Here is a 25,206-nt window from a genome sequence, read left to right as displayed (position 1 = left end):
TGGCTCAAAAAAATATCTTTAGTAACCAAATTTTATCTAAATATGAGTAATCTTGTTTACCTGTTTGACATATATTGACAGATGAAAAATGACACCAGACAGGTAAGAAGGATAAAATTCTTTTAACAAGAACTCCTTATATGTTGGAATTCATTGGACATTCAATGGTGTACAAGTTCAATTGATAGTGTTTGAAGATTAAATTATATTGGTCTTGGCAAATGGAAAGGCCAAAATGAACATTCACAGTAATAATATTTATAATTTTTAGCCAAAACATTAGAAAATTAAATACTTAAACTGTAATATTTTATTTCTAAAAGATATGATCCTTTTATAAAAACATTTCCTGCTATTTTTCTTTAGCTGATAAATAACTTACACTCTTGGATGAACATATCTGTCTTAGAGTCTTCAGCTATGCTGAACCCTGGAGCTTTCCAAGAAACGCTCGTTAATTTCTACTCTAAGTAAACAGTAAGTAATGATCCCTCCTGATTTATTTATTTCTTAAAATAATTTACAAAAGAATATGCGATTGTTGGAAAGCACTGATGTGATACGTATGTGCATGTGCACATATCCATTGTTTCTTGTTCACATAATTCACACAAATTGGCCCTTTTTACTTGATGTTTAATAACTTCAGCCTAATTTTTTTAGGTTCTCTCTACTACATCTCTGAGCACAGTCAGCTGTAATTCCAGTTTAGAGGTTATTTTAATATCATTTGTATTCATTTTCTATTCAAGTGAGTCGCCCACTAAAATCTCATGTTAGATATATAGGAGTTTTTAAGTTACATAGAAATAATTAGGAAAGATTTATTGCAGATGACTTCTGGATGGGCTCTTACCCTGTCTGTATTGCTGCACTGGTGCATTATATGACACATCTGTTACCAGCTCATTTGTTTTCTTTGATTATCTCTCCGGGAAATGAACTATGTGTGGAAAGAGTATGTTGTTTTGTCTGCCTGCTAGTTAGGCACTGCTGTGAATTTAAACTAGTGTAAGCAAGATAAAGAATATCCCACAGTGGAATGGGAGATGAGAAATCTGCAATTGCCTTGTTCCTTTACCACAGGGAAGCACTGACTGTGCCAATGCCTTCCTCTGTCAGTTATGTAGAACTCTCTTACAATGTGCCACAGTGAATCCATTCCTAAACTGGCGTCTCAGGATTTTATCTGCTGCATGGGAAATCTATGAAGCACACTAAATATCCCTGTTGTGAACCACCACCTGCCCACCCCCCCTTACAGGCACAGATATGAATTAAATCTGCTATTTCTTTTATACTGCTCATTATGCTCCTGTTTTATGCCTTGCCAGTATGCCTCTCATCTCAAAAAAGTGGCTTGTATTTTTCAGAAATTTTTTACCTGCTTAAGTTTATAAAGGTTTTTTGGTTCTTTTTTTTGTTCATTTTGTTCTTGTCCTCTTGGTTTTGTTGTTTTTGGGGCTCTTTTTGTTAATGATTTTTAATTTTTTTTTTTTTTTTTTAAGGGGGGAGACACTTCTAATCAAATGTTTAAATGGACACACATTTCAACATTTGAATGAGACAGTGCCAGGCAGCACAAATACATTTCCTTTACTGCCTTGTTGCAGCAGACAGTGCAGTCAGAGTGCTCTTTTCTTTAGACTCCAGATGAGCTTTTTTGTACCTTATTTGTCAGTAATAGGGCTTCTGAGAAGTTTTGGTAAAAATCCATCACTGCAGGCTGATGAATCCAGATCTGCTTTTCTTCAGCTGACAGTGAATAACTGTTACCAGCTTTCCATGAATTTTTTTATTTACAAATAGTATGTAGTAACTTGTAAGAAATTTCATGTTGGTGGATGACTGAAATTATGTACTAATGTGAGGCCAGAAGTAGTTCAGTGTAACATTGATGAGGTGTTTGCTCCCTTCTTAACAAGTTGCCAGCCTCTTGGACCATCAGAGTCTTGTGGCTTCTGAGTCTCTGAGCAGCTTCCTAATACTTCATGTTTAATCAGAGTAGGACTATATTTAAATGTGTTTGTAGGTGCTGTATTTTACACTCAGAATTAGCCTTTTTTGTTTCTGTGTAAGAAAATAATATTAAGATCTTTTTCCTCTTCTTTTTGAATTTCCAAGTTCATCCCTCTTCCTCAGTTCATATTTTGATTGTCTCTCTCTACAAAAATGCAGCCTGAAAATGCTTAAAAAATTAGGTTGATTCCAGAGTTAACACAAACAGTTATGAGGTGACGCACTTCTCTGAGTATCTCTGAAATTCTTGTTTTATTTGTTCTGTTTAAGTTAAACTATTTTCTGTCATCTTCATATTTTGCTGCCTCATTGCTTTCTTGGCTTGTCAGATCATTAATAAACATATTTAGGATAATTAAAGTTAAAATGCTGTATCATCATCTTGGCAAGTTTCCACCACATTGTTGTTTCATATTTTCTGTCTCTTGTTCAGTTGTTTAGAAGTTTGCCTTTTACCGTCATGGTGCAACATCAATTCTGTGTGAGCTCTTTGTGGTTACTGCATGACTTCATCTCATCCTGGTAACTCTCCTGGTGGCAGCTAGGTAGCCATGGGATAACATAAATATATATGAGCTGTAGAAGTGAGTAACAGGAACCCATAACCTCCTGGATATCATCAAAACACCATTTGGGTAACAATCAGGCGATATTGGCTGCCTTGGGGCTCCTACACCAAGCACAGTTCCTCTGCCTCTGAGGATAGGAGACTTCAGCTGGAAAAAGTCTCCTTTATATGATCCAAGCTGTGCTTTGAGGATCAGCATGGTGATGCTGTTTGTACAATAGCCTCCTAGTCTATGTCTGAACCAGGTGAAGTGGCTCTGTCTCCTGATCCAAGCCAAAGTTTTATTCTCATCCATAAGGAGCCTGTCAAATTTGCATTTCATATGCATGTGAAAAAGAAAAAAACAGAATAAATAATCATGTCTCTGAAATAAGAAAGATGGAAATTACCACTTTTTTTACAAGTTAGAAAAAAATATCAAATTGTAATTCCAGGGATTTGAATTTCAAGTTACATATTTTTATTCTAATCTTTAATTTCTGCTATTGTACTTATTAGAAGGTATTACAGTGATATTTTTTAATGTGGTGGGATTCCATGCAATTTTCCAGTCTCGTCAAAGGATAACAAATAGAGTTTATAAGTCCGGTCATTTTGGATGAGCTTGTACACTGTTCCAAAGCTTTTCCAGATGTCTCCATCAGAGTTGTGTAAATAATTAGTTTCTTTGTTTCTGGCAGATAAAAACAGTAAAAATAAACTTTCTTACTTCATACAAAATTAAATGTTTGAAAATTTCTGCTAGATAATAACCCCTTGTGGTGAAATTAATTTCTTTTTAATGTGAAAGGGTAGACTTCAATAAATTTTCAAATATTTCAGGCACCTGTTTAAAATAAAAAGACAATTTTAGGGAAAAGGGTCCTATATTTCCAGAAGTTTAGATACCTTTTTCAATGTTGAGTGGGAATAGGTGCCTGGTAGAGCGCTGAAAAGTAAGATGAAGCTCTGACAAGGAGGCCACATTTCCAGATAGAAACCAGCCTCTTTTTTATTTGTTTGTTTTCATTCTGTGAAATCTGACATGTTACCCAGAATGTTTTAAACTTGCTAGCTGTCACTTTCCAATGTAAAAAGCTCTGCCAGAGTGCTTCCAATCAGCTCTAGCTCAGCATATATCTCAGCAGGCAGTATGGGAATTTGAGTGAAGGTCACTGTTCTCCAAGTGCAGCACCTGTGTTTTGTGTGCACGCCTGAGCCTGCTCCATGAAATGTGCCACAGTTTCCTGAGGGTGCCTTGGGTTTGTTACACATTGAAGGAGAGTGTGAGAAAAGGGGCTTAACATGTATTTTGTGGAAATATGCTGCTTGATAACTTACTAGGTCTCCGTGGACAAGAAGATTAATACAAATTGCCAGCTGCATTCCAGTGTCTTGCTTTCCCTGTAAAGTATTCCTGTGCTCTGTCTTATGAAGGCACTCCCACACAGTTGCTGAAACAGTCTTCTTGTTGCAGTGGTTGAAGGAAATTGGTGCAGTTAATTTTGCTGTCTTTCTTCTCTTTGATGTATCCTTAGAATTTCTTGGACAATTTTTTCGAAATTGGGTTCGGTTCAAAACGAATCCTGTAGGGATGAAACAAACAGGAGGAAAAAGAAACATTTGACATTTCATTTATATGTGCTTATGTTTCTGTTTTGATGTAGATACCAGGCAATGTAATGGATGATAAAGTACACATATATATAGCTTCTGTTACATTTAAGTGCAATAGACAGAAATAATACTTCAAAAGTGAACAATCTGAAGGAAAAAATGGATGCAGGTGCATTAGTCAAGCTAGTTTTATATCCTAGTGACTATAAAGAATGACCAGACCATGAACTCTGAAGTTATGCCTCATTTCTTGGGTACAGCACACTATGTTCTGAGCAATTTCTATTTGTAGTCTTGAAGCAGTTTTAATCTTCTAGTTCACTACAAACTTGACAGTTTCCCCCTCTTTTCCTTGGGTTCCAAAATAATCCTCTTTTCTTCTAATTCCATATGCTGCTGCAATGAATGCTAATGGATTTAGTGTTGAGCACAGGAGTGGGAGACATTGTGGAGAAAAAAGCTTAATGCCTTTTTCACCAGATTTTATGAATGAAGAAGGGGAGAGCTTAGCCCTCCCAGTTTCACCATGTGAAAGTTTTTGCAGTCCGAAATTGTTAAATTAGGATGTGACACTTCTAAAACTTCCAGACATGGGTGGAGATATGAAGCAAAACAGTAAAACTTTAATTTTTAAAGAATTAAACAGAATTATTGGAAATAAAAGTACAAAACAGTATTTTAGGGACAGTCAGAAACACTGGGGTTAATCCTTAATTTCAGTTTAAATAATTAATGTTAGTTTAGGAGAATGGCTGAAGCTGGCCATTGGTTGTGTTATCTTGCAAATCTAATTTTATATCTTTTTTTAAATGTTCTTGATTGTGTTATGATGACCTTTAAGTCTTTCATATAGCTCTTATAATTAAAGGAACAAAAAGGATAAAAAACAGAACAATGGAGATATTTTTACACCCTAACATTTGTGGGAAAAATGAGGTGCAGAGCAGTAGAAATGAGCTGCCTGTGGTACAGTAGCTCTCCAGGCTCCCTTTAACCTAGTTTTGTTCGCTTGCCATCCCTGTCCTGTCCCCCCTGACCATTTGACCATGTGACATACCTGCATTGCCTTTATCCACCCTGAGGTTTTCCAGAGCCTCTTCCTCTAGCAAGGTCTGTCTCCTGGTGCCGCAGTGAAGGCCAGGCATGCAGTGCTGCCCAGGCCAGCTCCAGCACCCTGGCTGTGAACTGCCCCTGGCTTGCTGCTCTCACTGACACCATCAGGGCACTGCCCATCCAAAGTGCCTTTCCCAACTAGAGTGCCTTTCCCAAGCAGTAAGAGGATGTAGTGAAAGCATGTAGGTGCACTCTGCAAAAGAGGAAACAACTGGGAAGTCTTTGGGCTTCAGTTTTAAAATTCTCCCCTAGTAACTGTGTATTGAATCAACCACTTGAAACCTTGCAGGGGCAGGCTGGGGTCGTTTAAAAAGCTCTAAAAGATTCTACCTCAGTCTGCCTCCTTTCCCTCCTTCCAGATTATATGTTTACTTGAAAACTGTGGTTGCTCAAAGAGATTGCTCAATGAATGATTGCTTAATGAGACCTTTTGCCTTGAATGATTTTTTTTTGAGAGCCACAAAGCCATCACTTCCATTTGGTTTAGGTTGTGATTGGAGCATAGCCTGGTACTTTAGTGAGGAGGTCAAACAAATGCTGAAAACCTCATACTGTCTTGGATGCAACCGAACAGACAAAAAAAATCCAAGTCATGCTGGATATGACCTCAAGTCTTAGGGCAAATTTACACAAAGTGTAAATTCTCCGAGGTGGCTGGTGCTCCCTGACTGCCCATCGGTCGCTTTCACGCTCCTCTTTCTTGACAGGTTATTTCATCAATGGTGTGAACAATTAAAGCAGCAGAAGAGACCAGCAGTGGCAGCCCTAGATGGGTGGGGAAAGGGAGGAGGGGAAGGAATGAAGTAGAGAGGACAGCTTGTATTTATGAGTCTGCCTTTTGAGTTCATAAAAGTCAGTTAAGAATGCATAGCCAGCCCCAGAAATTGTTTTAGCTGCATCTGCTTTTGATGGAAAACATTTTGTGTAGCTGTGACCTCTTACAAAAATGACAAATCCCCCAAAACCCCTTCAAACTTCTTGCAACTGGCCTGAGTACTGGTATAAGTTTAATATAATGTAATTCACTGTGGCAGAGACAATAAATAAAAGATGTATTACCTCATACCATCTATTTTAGTCAGTAGCTAATAAATTTTGTGTAGTGTCTTTCTTCACCTGTCCAGAGAAGAATTCAGAGGACAATCCTCAAAGAAAAGCCTTCACATGCAGCTGCAGATGGGATGTTTCTGCACTCAAAATCACAGGGAATAGCTGCTGTTCCATTCTCAATAAGTAGACAGTATTCTGTGGATTTTATTTGCAAGCCTGAACTTCCTGAGAAATGGCACAGCTCTCAGTGCTAAAAGAACCATAAAGTAACATCTTACTGTTGTCAGTGTACCCTGAGTCTCAGCCATCTTGATTACAGTCCGGGAAGGAATTATCAGTAACATGCTTTAAATAACTGTTGTATAGTGCTGCAAGAATTTTCCCTGTAATAACAAACATCACATTTTATTGATTAGTTGAAGAGCTTGTTTTCTATACAGAAAATATATGTATGTCTCCCTTCTTGCTTTACAATAGAAGTAGCATAAGCTTTCACCTGCAAACTGGCAGGCAGCCTTCGCTTACAATAATCTTATACAGTAGTTGGTATAATTATTATTGGCAAGATTTAGTCTTATTTTAATAACTTTTAAAACTGCTTGTTAAGAGGGTGAGGAAAACTTTAGCCTAAGATTTGTTTTGTACAGATTGTTACTTTGCCTAGTTTAGTGAGACCAATTAAAGTTAATACTTGTGTGCTTCCCTGTATTCAGCTTTTCTGCTTACATTTTAAACAATTTTCCTCTCAAATCTAACTTCTTAAAGCTTTTTTTCTTTTTTCTCTATGAGAAAAGTTCAGTTGCTTCTGTTTTTTTTTTTTTTTACCTTTACTGATTTGCAAGAAATGGAACTTTCACTTGGGCTCAAGTAGTCTTTAAGTCAAATATTTTTGTGGTTGAAAGGATGACAGAGTGTGCTGAGACACCTCTGTCCTAATCCTGCCTCCTCCTGCATGAGGTACTTAACCTCCCCGTGTTCTATCTATAAAATACGTTTAATAATACTTAATGGTTTTACTGCCCTTTGAAAATGTAAAGTGCTATGTGAGTGCCAATTACTTTTATTATGTCCCTGATGGAAGGCCTCAATATATTTGTGTTAAATGGTTACTGCTAATGCACTTTCTGGAATAATCTTTGGTTAACAAAGTGCAACCACTGCAGAAAAACCCCTGTGTTAAGTCAAGGCTGACACAGAGACAGGTGAGAGAAAGTCAGGACTTGGCAGTACTCAGCTTCACTGGGTAAATTTGTGTCCTGGCTCAGGGATGGGCTTAGCCACAGCACTGCCCAGCTCGTCTTCTCTCCAAGGAGGAAATCTTGAGCTTCAGACACAGCCTGACCATCCACCACCACAGGACAGATCTTCAGGCAGTCAGATAAGTCCTACAGAATAATTTGCTTGTGCTGCTCTTCAGAGAGAACCTGTGGTGTCTAAAACTCAGAGGAGCACTTCCCAGCTGAGGGCTGGCTCTCATGCTGTGTTCCTGTGGACGCCCAGACAGAACATGGTCCCTCTCCCTAGAAGCATTGCCAGCCCAGCTGGTTTTGTGCTGGAGAATTCTCATGTTTCTCTCAGACAAGGCATCAGTATTTCATAAAAAAGTGGCAAGGATTTGTCAGGAGAACAGAATGTATATCTGACCAGTGGCAATTTCCTGTCACTGCCTCTGAAGTGTTTCTATGGCCCTAAATTCTGATTGTGCTTGGAGCAAAGTATTGCTTTGAGTATACTTTGAGTATGTGAAGTTCTACTAGCCTAACTTATTTACAAGCTTACTCTGGCATAGAGAACTTGAAATAGGACAGTATTTAATATATCTGTGGTGGACAGGGTCCACTTGGTCATAGTTTAGACTGGCGTGTTCCTGAGGAAAGATAGGTTCCTGTACTGAACAAGGAATTAGTTATTTGGACCAGGAATGGCCTCAGGAACTTTTTAAACTCCTCATTCTGAAAAAATATGGACTGGACAGGCCTGAAAATCATGTACTTTTTGCACAAGCAGAAAGCATTGAGTGAAGTCATGATAACTTTACATATTCCTGGAAAGGAGCTGAAACTGTTCTCATTTACCTGAGAAACGCATTTCAGAATCATCACATTGCAACTTTTAAGTGGAGGCAGAACAGACTAGCTCCTAGAAATGGGAGCTGAAATAAAAGTGACAAATGTGAAATCTCTGCAGCATCCTGCTCCAGGGACAGTGTCAGGTGGGGAGTTTGGCTGGATGGTCTACCTGCCAAACTGTTAGGCAACTTTCCTAAGGCCAGCTCAGGGAGGATGGAAACCTCCACTAGAGGTTAAGAGGAAAAGCTTGCTTGGTCTTGACTTTCAGTATGAATACAGACTGTGAAAGAGGGGCCTCATCTTCCTTCTGACTTTTAGGGGTTTTTCCCAAAACCCCAAACATTCCTAACTGATACTAAATTTACACCTGTAAATTGTAATTTTTGTTTTTGAGAAAGATTTTAAAACCATTAGAGATGAAAATGTAAAAATGTGAAGTACAATTTTCAAAAGGAATTAACAGTAATTAAGAGCAGATGCTGTTCTCTTTGATCTCAAGAAATTTAGAAAAAGATTGTTTATACTCAGACGAGACAGTGTGTAAGTTTGGATTGGTGTGCTGCTATACTATAATTATACAGGCAGAAAAAATAGAGAATTGTGAAAGAGCAGACAAAGTAGCTAGAGGCTCTTACAACTGTGCCACTTGCTTTGTGTTTGCCTTTCAGATTTCCTCCCAGGAGCTCAGTAAATTGTAGCTAATTTTTTTCTGACCACACTTACAGAAACAAAAGCAATGTCCTTTAAAAAAAATGAAACAACAAAACATTTGGATTGAAAATGTTGAGGTTTAGAGATCTTTGATCTTCAGTCTTCAAAATAAGTCTTGATTTAAAACACTGGTGTTGTGTAAACAATTAAACCAATATGTCCGTGTCATACTGTAAGTGCCCTTAGGAGGAAGAACTTAATAAGAGTGTCTTATAATTTTGGTCTGAAGATCTGTGGAAAGAATTAGGAATGAGTAGCATTATAGACATAGCTGTGTGGATACTGAGGCTCAAAGAAAACAGTGTTTGTTGTTCTCTGATTCACTTGGCCTCAGAATTTGTTTTGCTCTGTTGTTGTTGTGTACAGACAAGGCTATAGTCAAGGTATGGGTTTTAGCCATCTCTTTACTAAGAGGTTTCAGGGCTCAGCCTTAAAGGTTGAAGAGGCTGAGTGATCCGTGCAATTTCAGAACAGAATGTCATCTTATGCGCTAGATGAATGCATAGATGCAGTCTCACCACTCTCTTTAAAGTGGAGAGGTTGGGTACCAAGCTCATGGCATTAAAAAAGGCACAGATTTCACCACTTGATCAAACAGTGGTGACTGAGGTATTGGTCCTTCAATGTGCTTTAGGTTAGGAGGAACAGATATTTTTCCTCTCTATGGCTGTTTTTCGATAACAGAACTTGTCTAGGAATTATTTTGCTGTTTGCCTTTCATCTACTTTGATATTTTTCTCAATACAAGCCTCTTTTTATTTTGTTGCTTTATTGGATGGTTGCTAGCAATTAGATTGCAGCACCCACCACTACTTTCTGCTGTCTTTGCCAACCTAATTAGTGTTCTATTCCAAATGTGGTTTATTACATGGCTGTCGCATGACTGAGGTACTGTACTGAACTGTAAACAACAACCTTTTCCAGTGGTTGTTGCCACTTTTTAAAGCGCTGCATTAAGACAGAAAAAAACCAGTGGTCTGTCTGGACACATTTAAGGCACCAAATTTAGATGTTCTGATTTCCCACAACTTTTTTGTAGATTTCAATATCCTGGTTTTTGCCATAAGAGGTATTATAAAATTTTCTGTTGCTGTTAAGTTAAAGACATAGTAGACAAGCTGGCAGGACATTTAAGACTTTAGTGTTCAACATATTCATAAGTTTGCTGGGAAAAAAAAGGTCTGAATAACAGCAATAAAATTATGGATGTTATTAACTTGAATAACATGATGAAGATAAGGGCAGATTGAAACAGTCTGCAGTCCTGGTCTCTAAAGGAATATAGCTGAACTGGAAAATGCTCCAAGAAGGACAACATTGTTTCAAAGGTGAACAGAATAACTTTCATCTAAGGAGTGACTGAATATACTTAAAATGTTTGGAAAAGAGAAGTGAGATGATGACCTAGGGAATGATGGAATCTTCCAAAACAATAATTAGATTTTTCAAGAGATAGTCAGAGAGAAATGTTTGTTTATTTCAGAACAGCAGGAGATTGTGATTTACCTAGTGTTAACTGACAGTATGAAAGTTCTTACTGGAGACTACTGCTTCAGAGTATATAAAACATATCTGAAGTGCATTAAATGCCAAATTGGTTCAGAAAGCACCTGGAGAAACATGGAGGGAAAAATTTATGGGACATCAATCGCAAAAAGACCATTTCCAGCTCTGCAAGTCTGAGCTGCATACCTCTGGAACATGAGGAAACTTCCTGTAGAAGCCTATTTTTCCTGCTTTATTTTTTGCCATAAACATCTGGTATCAATTTCTGTTGTAAATGGGATACTTTGATAGATGGAGGTTTGCTATTGCTTTTAAAATTATTTATTGCTTTTACTTTACTTTCCTTCAAAGCATCTGGAGACAGACTCATTCTTTATGACATGATAATGTTTATTTTCCTGCAAAAATTGTTTGACATTAATCTTTTAGGTACACATCATGGTAATTAGGAGATATAGTATAAACATATAGGTTGGATTAGAGTTGGATCACATGTAAAAAGAAGGGTTTCTTTATTTTTTTTTTCACATTTACTTAACTGTTTTTGAGCAGTCTGAACACCCTGTAGTTGTGTCTTATTAGTAGAAGCTGCAAAATTATGACAATGATCTTCAAATGTTAGTAAGTGCCAGTGGAGGACTTCCTGTTGAATGATTGAACCTACAATGTCACTGGATATAGGGTCTCAGAGGATGGTGATTGCTATGGAAATTGTTTCTCATAAAATGGGTAGCTAGTTATTTGGTCAAAAGTCTCTAAGGCAAATGATGAATTTATTAGTTTCAAAATGATTGACAAAATTTGACACAAAGACACACATATGTACATACACATGTGTTGGTAGTGGTTATTCCAGAGAACTGAAGAGTATACAATGTATGCTCCCTTAGCAATAAATGAAAATCATCTGAGCTTTATGTTGTTCCTTACTGCAATCAAACAACTTAGAGCATAAACTACTTTTCTCAAAAGTGTATGCTTTACCAAATGCTATTTCCAGTTGTCCTTGTGTTGCCCAAACTCCCAGGTTACATAAATATTTGCTTATTTGTTTTGTAAATAGTTACTGTATTCCTTTTTTTTTAAGATGGTGGGATCATACAATTTTGGATTGCCAAATCTAATGTCATGCTTGCCAAAGCAGGGCTTTTAATAGTTTTTGCTCCATGGACCCACTCCTACTATGGAGTGTCTTATTGTCTAAAAGAGAGAGATTTGTGTTAAATTGTCACTCATGCAGCACATATTGCCACTTTATACTAGAAAGGAAAATCACTTAATTTGAACATTACAGTTTTGCATTCTACAGAGAAGTTTATTTGCCCCTTTTTCGTAGCTGAATACACTAAAGATCATTCTAGCTTTTCAGAAATTCAGATTTTCATATTCCTACATAATTTCTGCTACATTTATATTGTTTGTTGTTGGAAATCACTCGGAAATGCTGTTAATTTATGTGTATTTGTAAAAAAGAGAAATGGTCTAGGCACGGCTTTTGTCCTCTAAGCATCTTTCTCCTGCCAAACATATGGTACATGTCAGATAGGATGGACTAGTGGCAATCTAGGTTATTGATATTGATTGCTATAAAATCATGGAATTAGTCATTCTGGTATATGGAGTGAGATGTAGGTTACATCCAAACTGCATCCAAATTAGTGAATTTATCAACCATGAAGTGGATGTCTGTCTTCTTCCTTAAAGCACAGTAATAAAAAATTTAGAATTAAAAAATACTGTCTGAATAATTTTCAAAACTTTCCAGCATTAAAAGAGTATTGAAATTTGATAATTATGTGCACATCTACACATAATTTCAGCAACACTAAAGTGCAACATGCTCTACATGATTGACTGACTAATGGTTTATTCATAATTTCATTTAAACTCCTGTTACATTATTCTGAATTGACTTTCTTGAACAAGAGTATGTCTTAAAGGAATGATTAGATCTTGATTAATGTTTCAAATGAGAGCAAATTCAAGGAAATTTAATGTGATGCTTAGGTAATACCTCCTTTTGTTGCTAACAATGCCCCCTAATTTGCAGTCTGACTTGAAGCCAGTCTAGCTGCCAGCATGGGCTTCTCTCTGTTATGCCATTACCTTCTGTAATGCTATTCTCTTTTTCTTTTGATCTTTATCCATTGCAATCCTTCAACCCCTCTAGACTATTTGGCTTCACAAAGAGTAACTAAATTCCTCTGACTCTTCACCAGAGGGCATATTTTTCAATGCTTTATTCATTTTGATCTTTCTCTCCTTTCTGTCTAACTTCTCATCCCATTTGCAGGATGGTTATCAGATTCAGGTAACATCAAGATAATTCAGCTTTCTTTTGCTCTCAGACTATTTATAAAGTTCATTGTCTTCATTAGATGTTTCCCAAATGCCAACAGGATGTCTGAACTATTACTTTTGTTTTTTCCATGTCATCATTAAAAATTGTCTGTGGTAAAGAAGTAAATTGTATGTCCTTCCTTTAGAAATACTTCAGTTCAGTTCATACCCTTTTGACATACTGAAATACGAAATTTAAAATATTTTCATTCGGTGAATGTGTTTCATGGTTTTACAGTATTAGTTATCTTAGAGAAATCTGTTTCATCAAATCTATTATTTTATAGAATTTTATTTTACATGGTTTGGGTTGGAAGGGACCTTAGAGACGATCCAGTTCCATCCAACCCCCTTGCCATGGGCAGCGACACCTTCCATTAAACCAGCTTGTTCAAAATCCCCTCCATCCTGGCACTGAATACTTCCAGGGATGGGGATTCACAGCTTCTCCGGGCAGGACATTCAGTTTTACCAGCTAAACTAACTAGCTAGTTTTATCAACAACAAGATAAATTTAAAATGTCACCTAAAAAGCAATCAAAACAATTATTATGTATTGTCATTTTAAGGCAATACTTAATAGGAAACCTGGTGTTTATTATTTGTTCTCCATATACAGACATTTCTTTCTGCCAGTTTTGTGCTTGAGTGGTATAACCAATGCTTTGTAGTTAAGACTGTTGCTCTTTTAAGTTTCAGCTCTATTGTTTAAGCTGCTTGGTGACTCAGGCAAGTGCCATTTCATCAGTCTTTGAAGTCTGGAAATAATTTTTTGTACTTGGTAATAATGGAAAAATACAGGAAAAAGCAATTATTTATTTCCTCTATTGTTACTCCACCCATAAAACCAGCAGGTATTGCAACTGCCTAAGTTCACTTCTAATGATCGATAGGTGGGGTTTATTTCAAACGTGTCAAAGCTGTTTCGTTCTATTGGAGGATTTCTTGCCAATAGATTAATTGGCTCTCTCAGATATTTTCATTAAATGTAATTATATGAAAAACTGTTTTACCAGATGTAACAGTATTTTCTAGGTTATTGTGAACTGAATTTTGTTTATTCTCTACCTCTCTCTTATTTGAAAAACATATTTCTTGGCACATCATTTGACTTTTAAAATATGTGCCTTTTTTCTTCCTTTTTCTCAAGATAATATTCAAGTGTATGTCAGGTATATTCCTCAAAATTGGCTCAGTATATACAGTGAGGACACACACAGGAGGGAAATCCCTGCTATTTTAGGGCTGGTAAGGCAGTTTACCATGTATTCTGTATTCTGAAGATCAGTATAAATTGTTACAATTACCCCCAAAAATTATGGCAAGATTCAGTAATGTGTTTCACTTGTAACACTGAGTAAAAGATAAATAAGACCTATTTTAAGGCAACTTCTGCACATTTTATTTTAGGAAGTTCATTCTAATTTCAGAGAATAACTTACGCAAGATCTAATAAATCGTATTATGCAATACGTATTATTCTCCACTTCTGTTATATTTCTAGATTTAAAAAAACATTCATGAAGCATGAGAATTCAAAAGAGACTGTAATTCAATCTCTTGCATGAAATGAACACAGGGAGGACCCCTGTGATTATGGTTACATGTGTACCTTCACCATTAGTCTTTCTTTTTAGTTTCTTGCAGTATGGTTATAAGCCATTTCTTGTTTGCATTCATTGTTTCTAAACAATGTTTAAATACAAAGTACTTACTTCCTCCATGTTCTATAGTCCACTAGGAATATTAACAGGTGTTTCATCATTGAATTCTGATTTCACAAATATCAGCATCTGCTCCATAGTTTGTTTGGTCCCTCTTCCACACATGTATTACACTTTCAGCAGAGTGAATTGTCATGAGTCTGTAAAACAGCCTTTCACCAAGATAATTGGTCTGGGGTTAGCTGATTAGAGCTGTCACTTCATTTAATAGCAGGCATTTTTCCATTTTGCCTCATGCCCCAGGCAGCGTGGTGCTGGAGCAGACAGATGCCCCTTTCTGTAGCGTGCACCTGGATTCCCATGCCCCTGGCAACAGGTATGGGGATGGAGATGCTGTCCAGGCTCTTGCCCTGATTTCTGGGAAGAGTATAGTCAGCACAAAAACAGTAGGCTAGAAAGTTCTGACTGTTCTGACTGAAACTGGGAGCCCCAGTGGACAAAACTCAGTCCAAAATATGGAGAGAACAAATGTCAGTTTTATTGCTCTTTTTTGTTATCCAGCTCTAAAGCACTTTTTAACCTAATTCTCTGAATAATGTTATTCCACTTACAACACTGGAGTGTTTTTACTGTCTCCTGTTTATTCTTTCAGGATTTGTGGATTTAACACTCCATGATCAGGTCCATCTACTGGAATGTGCCTGGTTAGAGATACTGATGATCGGCTTAGTCTGGCGCTCCATGGAACACCCAGGAAAACTTTTGTTTGCACCTAACCTGTTACTGGACAGGTCAGTCTGCATGTTGCTGTGAATTATTTAATTTATTTCTGCTGCAATCAGATTAATTTTTAGCATGATATCATCTCACCAATACTACAATTTGACTGTACCTCATATGTCAATCAGGCTTATGGTAGGTGAGACTGGAAAACGAATGCTCAGGAATGTGATACTGGTCATTTATTAGACAAGTAACACACCTGAGATTCATCTGCTGCTTGAAGTGCTTCCTTTCAAAGTCAGCAGTAAATTTCTCTTGTAATCTGTACTGTTTGTTGCAGAAGTAATTTAAACTAAAAACAGAACACTATTCATTTAATTCAGATAGTTATTTTTGTTTATTTAAAATCCTCCTAGTTTTTCTTAGAATGAATTTTTCCAAGCAGCCAGACAAAATTTTGGAAGAAAATCCTTATAGAATCTCAAGTGTAGTTTTATTTATTTATAGAGAATATATTAAGTTTGGGGGTTTTTTCCTCATGAAAACTGGAGACAAATATGTCAAACACATACTTGCTCCTTTCACTAAGCTTTTTTTTTTTTAGCCAGTCTTGCTAATATGCTAAGTACTTCTGAGAGAAAAAATATTTGTCTGTGTTGTATGACAATATCCTGAATTTTAGCTGGCAGTCTTCATGTTAAAAGCAAGAAGGCTGATAATTTAAAAGATATTTTCTACTATCATAATGTAAACTCAAGCTCTCTTTTCTTAGTCATGTGAAAAGTTTCATGAAAAATTTCAATTAAATTTTCAGACAAAATTTCTTAGGATAGAGTAATCTTAGCTATTGGTGCTCCTTTTAGTTGAAGACTACTGCCCACAGCAGAGCTGGCAGGGGAGAGCTGCTGTGCACAGAGGTCACTTCGGGGCAGAATTTGGCATCTTGGTCTAAACTGGAGCTGGTAGAAGAGCCAAACTGAGATGGAGTATACAGAGAGGCAGCCAAGAGCTGGGCAAGCTCCTGACCTCATCAGGTAGCTGCCAGGGCAGAGGGGTGGCAGCAGAATGTCAGGGGCAGTGCTCTCAGTTACTGCAGCTACAAGGTGTGTAAATTAATCAAAATTCTCATTAGCAGAAAAATTTCTTATGATCAACTTGCTCTGTTGACTGTGGGGTACTGAATTTCCATGGTTGCATTCATGCAGTGTTAATCCTTTGATTCCCTGCCCTCTATTTGGACACACCCCTCAGGACTTTTAGTATTTTAGTAAAATGCAAATGATAATACCTAACAGGATAAAACGTAATATTTCCCAGTAATAGAGAAATGTTTATTGTCTTAGGAAAAGCCCTATTCCACTTGTGTAAGAACAATGATCTGTGAGCTGTGGAACTAGATAAGTATAAAATACATTCTCATTTTATGTACAGAAAATATCTGCTTGTCTAAATGTAAGTATAGTCTTCACAAAAAACTGCAACAGTTTTGAAATAATTTTGACGTTTGATCTTCTTCAACTTAAAATCCACATGCTCTCAGTAAAATGGAGTTTGAGCACTTGATTCGCACAGTTTTAAGTCAACTGTTAGATTAAAAACCATTGCATGCAACTGGAACCACATATTACCTCAGGACTCTTTGTTTTCTAAGTTTCAATTGAGACTGTAAAAATGTAGATCTATTCATCTAATTTTCAAATAATAAGAAATATGTTTCTAAGTCATTGTATACTTGCCTCACTCCATTTGGTAGGGATATTTGCAGAAAGTAAAATAATAAATTACTTGACTCTGGGAAGCAGTGATATGCTAATCAGTTAAATAGCTCTTAATTTACTTCTTAATTAGTACTAAAAATATTTTGATGTGTTAATTTGATTTGGCAAATTGGCTTTTGAGAATGTTATAGAGCAAAAATCTGTTGTTTGTCAGGTTTGAGAGGGCAGGACAGACACTGATTCAAAGCCTGTTTCTCTCAATGAAGTCCTTCCACTGCATCAAATATTCATAGAACCATAAAATGGTTTGGGTTGGAAGGGACCTTAAAGATTACTAGTGCCAACCCCCCTTCCATGGGCAAGGACACCTTTCACTAGACCACATTGCTCAGAGTCCCATCCAACACTTCTATACTGAGTGAAAACTCTCTATTGTTAATACAGAGTTTTACCACACTTCGTGTACGCCTCTAGATCTCTGTAATCATTCTGTTGCAGACATCCTCTCTGATTTGAGCACTCCTTTCATTTTAGCACTCAGGTTATCCTGATTCTAACAGATTCTTTCTGTCAAGGATCTTGGATATAGGTAGTCATCTGTTCCTAAAGCTTAGGTCACACCAAATTTTATTATACAACTTTTCTTGCCCTTTGGCTAGATAAATACAGTCTTGTCTTGTTAACATCTATCTGAAATGTCATAAAAATAACCTTTCAGCTTTGCTGCTTTTTGAAAAAAATGTGATCTTTCTTCTCCCAACTCACTCCTCCTACTTGGGTCATATTACACATATGCTTATCTTGTCTCTGAAGATCTTTTGGAAACTGTCTTTTCTAATTCTATGCGAGTCAGCTAGTTACATTTTTAAATAAATACTTCTTCAACTTTCCTTTGCGACAATTCACACTTGGAAGACTTCTTGAAAAAATCTGTAAATCAGACCCTAGTTAATAATTCTGTGTTGCTTTTTAAAATTTTCTTTGCCTGTAAGAAAATAATTACACAGCAATTAAGTTGACAGTATGTGTAGACTGCTGTTTTCTGTATGGATGAATACAATCTCATGATCTATTTTTCTTCCCAGTCTGCATTGTAATTAGACAGTGCATTTTGTGAGATAAAGCATCCTTTCTTATTCTGTTAATGCATTACCCAAATACTTGAGTCTTGGTTCAGAATTTTAACAGTCTGCCAGTTAGGTAGGAATAGTAGATTTTTATAGTGTACAACTATTAAAATGCTCAAATGACAATAATTATAGATTAGAAAAACAGGCTCAATCAGGAAATACAATGGCAAACTCACAGTGTTTGAAATTAATGTGCAGTACTTACTGAAATCAAATAATAAATTCAAGATTTTATATTCTGTTTTTGAAAATTAGTATATTGTATAAGGCAAATTTAGAAGTAAAGGCTTAGGTTTCTAGTAGGACAAACCAGATGTTTCCTGTCTGGAGGGTTCCCAAGAAACTAGGCCTTAAAAATGTCATTACACCAGGGTTGGAATTTGTCAGGCCTGACAGTAGGCTGTTTATAATTTTGAAGAAAATGTAATGTTTCTTCAGGAATAAGAAAGTCATATTTTACTTTATTTTGAACGGATTTGTTGCATTCAGATATCATGCTGATCCCAGGTTACTCAGAGGCTTGAAACATAATTATAAAGAAAATCATGATAGAAATAGCTCACTTGAAACATTCTCAGTTTCAGCAAAATGGGAAATGCAGTGCTGCATTTTAAAAAGGAAGCCTGGTGACCACAGTAAAGAAGCTGATGGGACGCCATCTAAAGAAGAGAATTGGCTGAAATGGAATGAAAATGACATAGTGATAAAGAGTCACTGTGCATTTTGTAAGAGGAAGCCAGGAATGCCTTGAAGTCCTTTAAGAAATTAACAAGCAAGGAGATGACGGACATCTTGTCGAATTTCCAAAAAAGTATTAAACAAGTTCCAAATTTTATGTAGACAAATGTGTGGGAATGTATATAGGAGAATAATAATTCTGATCTTCCTAAACAGCATTCTGAGTTGATCTTTCCATCTCATTGTTACCAGCAATTAGTTCTATAGAACCAGCAGTTCTTTACTTGCCAGTAGTCAGACTTCAGCTTTCCTTCCCCCTGAGAATGTTTACAACAGGAATAATACAGAATAATAATATTGTTCTGCATTATTCCTGCTGTAAACATGAAATAATATAGATCATTGCCATTCCTCTGTTTAATTCTGTGCTTCATCTGTGCTTAGAAAACTGTGCCTTTCTGATTTTCTTTGTCTTGACAGTAATATTGAAAGAATAGGAGAGGTACCCAGAGGTGTTGCACAGACAATTAAATAGAGATACAAGCTTTGCTACAAAGACTAACTAAATGGACTGACTTCTCTGCCTGTGATACTCATTAGAAGAATGGGAACAAAGTAAAGATGATAGGAGTTGTATAAAGTCATGAGCACATTGGGAAGATGTGTGGTAATCCACATGTTATTATCTCTTCCAGCCCAGCACTAGAGGTAATCACTTGAAACCAGCAGATGCAAATACCTGTGTGCTTAGCCCACAGCTAAATATACCTTTGATATGAGACAGTATGGCCGTCTTCATGTTATTTTCTACTGTTATTTTCTTATCATGGTTGTAAAAAATCTCTCGTAGCAAAAAAAAATCTGTCTAGGGACTCATAAAATTTCAGTTCAATGTAGTCAGTATTTCAGTATTTCTGTCAGGTTTTTTGCTTCTTTTTATGGAGAAAGCGAATCTGTTTTTCAGGGCTCATTTTAATCTGGAAACTTACTTCCACTTTCAGTGCTTGATGGAGATTTTTCATCCTCTCTAAATAGAAGAATTTTTCTTTCACTGACTTTCGTATTGAGCAATGGCAATTAAGAGATGCAGTGGATCTCTTTAAACTGCAACTAACACAAATAGCAAAAAACCTTACAGCATTCACTGCAAGAGAGGGTAGCTGATAAATTTACTGCTTTCATGGCTCTTTTTCTGAACTTTTCTCACTATATCTGAAAATAATATTTTACGTTCTTTATGTAGATATTTTGATAGAGATAAAATTAGATACAATAGAAGAGCATCAAGATGAAATCTGGGTATATTTTTCTAGTCCCTCAACTTGTAAAATGTTCAAATGTCTGAGGACACCACACTTGTCTGTCACTTGAGTAAATGCGTGACATTTCATGTGAAATTGTGGATGCATTTATTACCATTGATTTATTAGAAAAATTGAAGCAAAGTCATCCCAAGTGCTTGATTCAGAATGCTTCCTTAGTGACCTTCTGCTTGTATTTATTTCAAAAGGGAAAAGTCCATAGGCAACAAGTATATCCTAATTTGCCCTTCAAAATGGATTTGAAAAACAATTGTACATTTACTTTTCATCATGTCTTTAATAGCAATAGATTCCATCCAGAAAACCCAGCTCAAAAAATCATCTTGTCATTAGGCACTTGCATGATAGAGCTGAATGGATTAACTTGTAGACAGTTAAGGAATCTCTTGAAATAATTAAGTTTCTCTTTCATCTTTCACTGTATGGTTGAATTTTGAGAGGTATTATTATATTGCAGACCCTGTAGAATGAAAAAACCCATACTATTACAAGAGATAGAATGATAAAACTTAAAAGAATGAAACATTACTGTCTCTTTATTGTGAATCAGTTTTTACTGTCTTTTTGGGCAAAATTCAAAGACTACTCAATTCTCTAACTCAAACAACTTAAATGTAAACTAAGGACAATCTTCCAGAGTCTGGAGAAGTGCTGGGTAATGCTCAAAGTGATGAATTCTTAAAAAAAGATTTAAAATGAAAGCCCCCTCTCATTATGGTCTCCACATCTTCACAGTTTATAGCTGATAGATTCCTTTGGGGATTTGTGCACACAGAAAAGAAGTTTTCAAAGAAAATGAAATAATTCTGGATTCAAGATAGTCCCTACACAAATTATGAGATTACTTGTTCATCTAGTAACCCTGACCATGGAAGCTCAGGCCCCTGTTCTAGGTCACATTGTACTGTGATCCTGTTAATTCCAAAATCAAACTTTCTTTGCATTTCTGATATAGAGAGAATTTTGAAATGTTTTTTGGCTTTATGGTGACTCAGAATGGATATAAATTAAACTGAAAAAGGCCCTCCTGTAAATCAGAATAACTTTTCTTTGGCCAATTATTTTAGCTTTATTATTCCCAAATGTAGAGCCTTCATAATAATTTTCTAATCTAAATGTCTTAAATGTGACCAAAGAATAATTAGTTTTCTTAGAACTGTCATAGCAGCATTTTTGGGATTTTTTCCTACCTGGCATATTTGTAGACCCATTTCACATTATATTTTATGAAGAGAAAAATCTTTTAAAGGTACTTAGTAGCTAAGTGTCTCTGTGTTTCAGACCTGATTAACCACTGCTCAGATGTGCAGAGTACTGCTCTTACCCTATTTGCCTAACTGGATGATCTCTGGTCATAAAGTCAGGAAAGACCCTTGGTTGGCCACCTGGCTCTGAGGGCAAGTGTCAAACACGTGAGAGCCCAGGTGGTCCATTCCATGGGAGCTGCTGAGGAGAAAGGGCTTGAGGCAGAATGGGCAGATCCTGCAGGGCCTGCATGGTTGCATAGCTGGTATCAATGGCATGGATTTAACTTCCTTATCATGGAACCTGCTGTGAGGATCAAGGATAGAGATGAGATGCATACCATAAAGTGGGGCAAAATCATGATTTCCACAGACTGGCCAACATGGTGAAGGAGCTTTAAACCAGGATGATGTGGACAGGAAAGACATAATAACAAAACCTATTAGTAGGAAACCTCTCTAAGTATGTGCATTCAGATAAATACAGAATTGCCTCAAGGACACCATGGTGGGGGAAACTCCATAAACTTTCTGAGAATTCAGCACAACTAGGTGCCCTCTGAGCCAGCAGACTGCCCTCCCAGACTGCCTTAGGAAAAGCTTTAGCAGCATCTGGAGGTAGGTGATGCTCTCTCACTGCTCAGACATGCTGTGGCAGTTCTGGAGTGCTGTGTCCAGTTCTGAGTTACCCTACATGAGACAGACATGTACTTACTGGACTGAGGCCAGTGATGGGCCGCAAAGAGTGGACTGGAACAACTGTCATAACAAGGAGAATCTGAGAAGGCTAAGGTCTGATAAATATCTGATGGGGAAGGAAGTAAAGAAGGCAGTGGAAGATTCTTCTCAGTGGCAGGGCAAGAGGTTTTGGAATCTCAGTCCTTGGAGGTACTGAAAACCCAGCAATATATAGGCCTGAGCAGGGCCACTGAACTAGATTATTACCAGACAATTCAAGCAACATCAGCAGCTGTGGTAATCTGTGACTAACTCTAGGTGAAAATAACTTCAAAATAGATATATTTTTTCTCCTTTTTATTGATAAATGTGCTACTTCATATTTATTGCAATTATTTTTCAATGATGACTTTTAAATATTGGACTAATTTTATAAATTTTTAATATGTTTTAGCCAGCAATTGACCCAAATCTTTGTTCTTAAGCTACTATTGAATAAGAAACAATGGGCTCTTAACAGCATGCTCTGGAAGAGCAGGCTGTAATACCAGCCATTGACTGTAGTCTGTTAGTTCCCCAGGGTGTGTTAATTGAAAACCAGTATTCAGGGAGAAATGGGATGAGCAAAAGATGTTGCTACCTCTGAAGGCTTATGAACAAGTCAATTAAAAAATCCCCTAATCCCCAAACCAAAAACCACATGGAAAACAACAAAACAGAACTGTAGAACAAGACCTGCATATAATTAATTTGTCCCTTTCTGTAGCTCACACCTTCATGACCACCTACCAGTTATTGGTTGATTTGTGTGAAAGTGCAAGCTAGATTGCTGTGATCAAAACAACATTTTTTCCAAAGCAAAATGGTATCTAATCCCCTGGATACTGACAGAACAATAAGCATTTCTCGTTATCAGCAGTACTTTCATGTGACACTGTGATTTACACTTAGTAGTTTCTGCTTTTCTCTTTGACTCCTGTTCTTTTCAGATTGTTGTTTTGTTCTAGAGTTTTGGGGTTAATTTTTTTTCAGATTTTAATTTTTTTCCTGCTTACTTTTCCCCTAATCTTTTCCACAGTCTGTTGGTGTTACTGGTTAAATGCAGGATGGTCTGAAGTAAAATTTCTCTGCTGATAACAATTTTCTCATCTTTTAATGACTGATAAAGCACAGCATTGAGAAAAGGTGGAATTCACTGTTAGTTAAGTAGCCCTATAATACCTGTCTGGCAGTATTTAAGGCATCCAAGTAGATGTTCTTGATTTGGTCTTAAATCCTTGCAGATGGGGCTTTCCTGACATCCCACCTCCTTAAGCTGTTTTAGCGCATTGCTTCACATAGGAGTAGAAAGCTTCTACCAATGTCTATTAATAGAACTAGTTTATATAGAATACATTAATGTATATAAAGATCCTCTCTTGTTTGGAAGTCTGTGTACAGACTTACTGTTCTCCTGTGTCAGAGCATGGGCATTTGAGTTGAATTGTGGATGCCCTCCTTTCTAACTGGGAATGTGAATGTTATCCTTGCAGCTTTCCTCTCCCCTGTTTCCTAATCTACCTTTAGGCTTAGGAACACATCCAAACCACGTTTAGAGGCTTCATCACCAAGTTACCAAGTCCACTTCTGAAGCTGATATTCCCTGTCCTAGCCTTGTGCATCCCATCTGTTCTTGGCAGTCCCTTTTCATCAAATGAAGTACCATGGTAAAAGAAGACAGAGAGATTACAAACACAGTCAGACTTTGTTTTGGTGGTGCGTCTGTCTTTAGCATTTCCCTTTGAATGAAAAGTTTGATGAGAACATCCATTGAGTCCTTGAATCCCTGTTCCCTTCACCCAAGCACCCTTCATTATTAATTTTTTACTTGATCTTGTGTTTCTGTTAAAGGCATTCCTGCTGTCTAGGTTTTTCCCAAGACTGAAATAAAATTTAGATTCTTATTCCTACATACAAAGGAATAGCCCTGGTACTGATACCACTATCACTGGCAGCGTAGGCATTAGAGGGAGGGAAGCCATTATCCTCCTTTTATGTGGCACTCATTATCTGGAATATCAAATCCAGTTATTACAGGAAATATATTAATAAACTTCAGTAAACATAGTGGAGAGCCACCAAGGCCAGACCCTATGCCTTGTGGCTGGAAGAAGTGGATTTGTTCTGCCTGGAGGAGAAAGGGCTTTTAAGTCTGAATAACCTACAGTCTACAAGGAGGTTGTCAAGGCTCTTTATTAAAATGCCTGATGGGAGATTGAAAAATGGGAGTACTAAATTGAAGCAGAGGAGGTTTTGGCTGGATACAGGGGAGGGAGAAAAGCATGATGATGAAAGTAATTAAGCTGAGAGAGGTTGTGCAGTCTCCATCCTTGGAGATTTTCAAGACCAGCATTGCATAAAGCCTTGAGTGAGCTGACCCCACTTTGAGTGGGAGGCTGGACTGGAGTCATTCTGAATTGCCGTCTGGCCTGGATGGTGCTGTGATTCTATAGACCTACTAAAGTTAATACACATAGTACTTTTATGCAGCCACTTAAGACATTTAATTCAAATGATTTAACTTTCCTAAACATTCCCCAACAGCCAAATTTAAATGATTCTTCTGAGAATACACTGTGATGCTGTGCAGTAAACAAGCTTTTGTTGTCTTCTCTTCAGTAAGATGAGAGTACACAAAGACAACAGCAAGATGCTAGGATAAAGATAATTGTTAAATCTATTGCTAATTTGTCCTTCAGGAAAGTTCTCTAGGCTTTCCCAGATAGGCCTCTCTATCAACTGAACACATAACGGTGAAGATGTGATGGTCTTATCAGCTTCTGTTAGAAAGTTAGAGGGCAATTCAGGAGAACTGGAGATTCCAGTTCCAGATAGTTTCTTGTTGATTGACAAATAAAATAATTGTTGTAGCCTAAATAATAATAAAAAATTTAATAGAACCCTATATAGCAAAGCAAAGATACTTAGCTCCTGCAGTTCCCATTGATGTTAATAGAGTTGGATCTGCTTCCTACCTCTGAAAATAAGGCAGAAATTTCTAGGCCATTTCATGCACTCATGAATACGTAAGGCTGGGT

The 25,206-nt window shown here is 36.9% G+C and overlaps 1 protein-coding gene across 2 annotated transcripts in view; it reads left to right on the top strand.

The window, feature by feature from the left end:
* ESR1 (estrogen receptor 1) overlaps positions 1 to 25,206 on the top strand; it is a 174,694-nt gene that overhangs the window by 138,104 nt on the left and 11,384 nt on the right. For both annotated transcript variants that reach the window (XM_030945035.1, XM_030945036.1), the window contains one exon: positions 15,289 to 15,427. In XM_030945035.1, coding sequence (XP_030800895.1) covers positions 15,289 to 15,427 — 139 coding nt within the window. The remainder of the gene's footprint in view (positions 1 to 15,288; positions 15,428 to 25,206) is intronic.

Source organism: Camarhynchus parvulus, chromosome 3 (genome assembly GCF_901933205.1).
Source record: "Camarhynchus parvulus chromosome 3, STF_HiC, whole genome shotgun sequence".
Classification (NCBI taxonomy): domain Eukaryota; kingdom Metazoa; phylum Chordata; class Aves; order Passeriformes; family Thraupidae; genus Camarhynchus; species Camarhynchus parvulus.
This window is presented reverse-complemented; position numbering and strand designations above follow the sequence as displayed.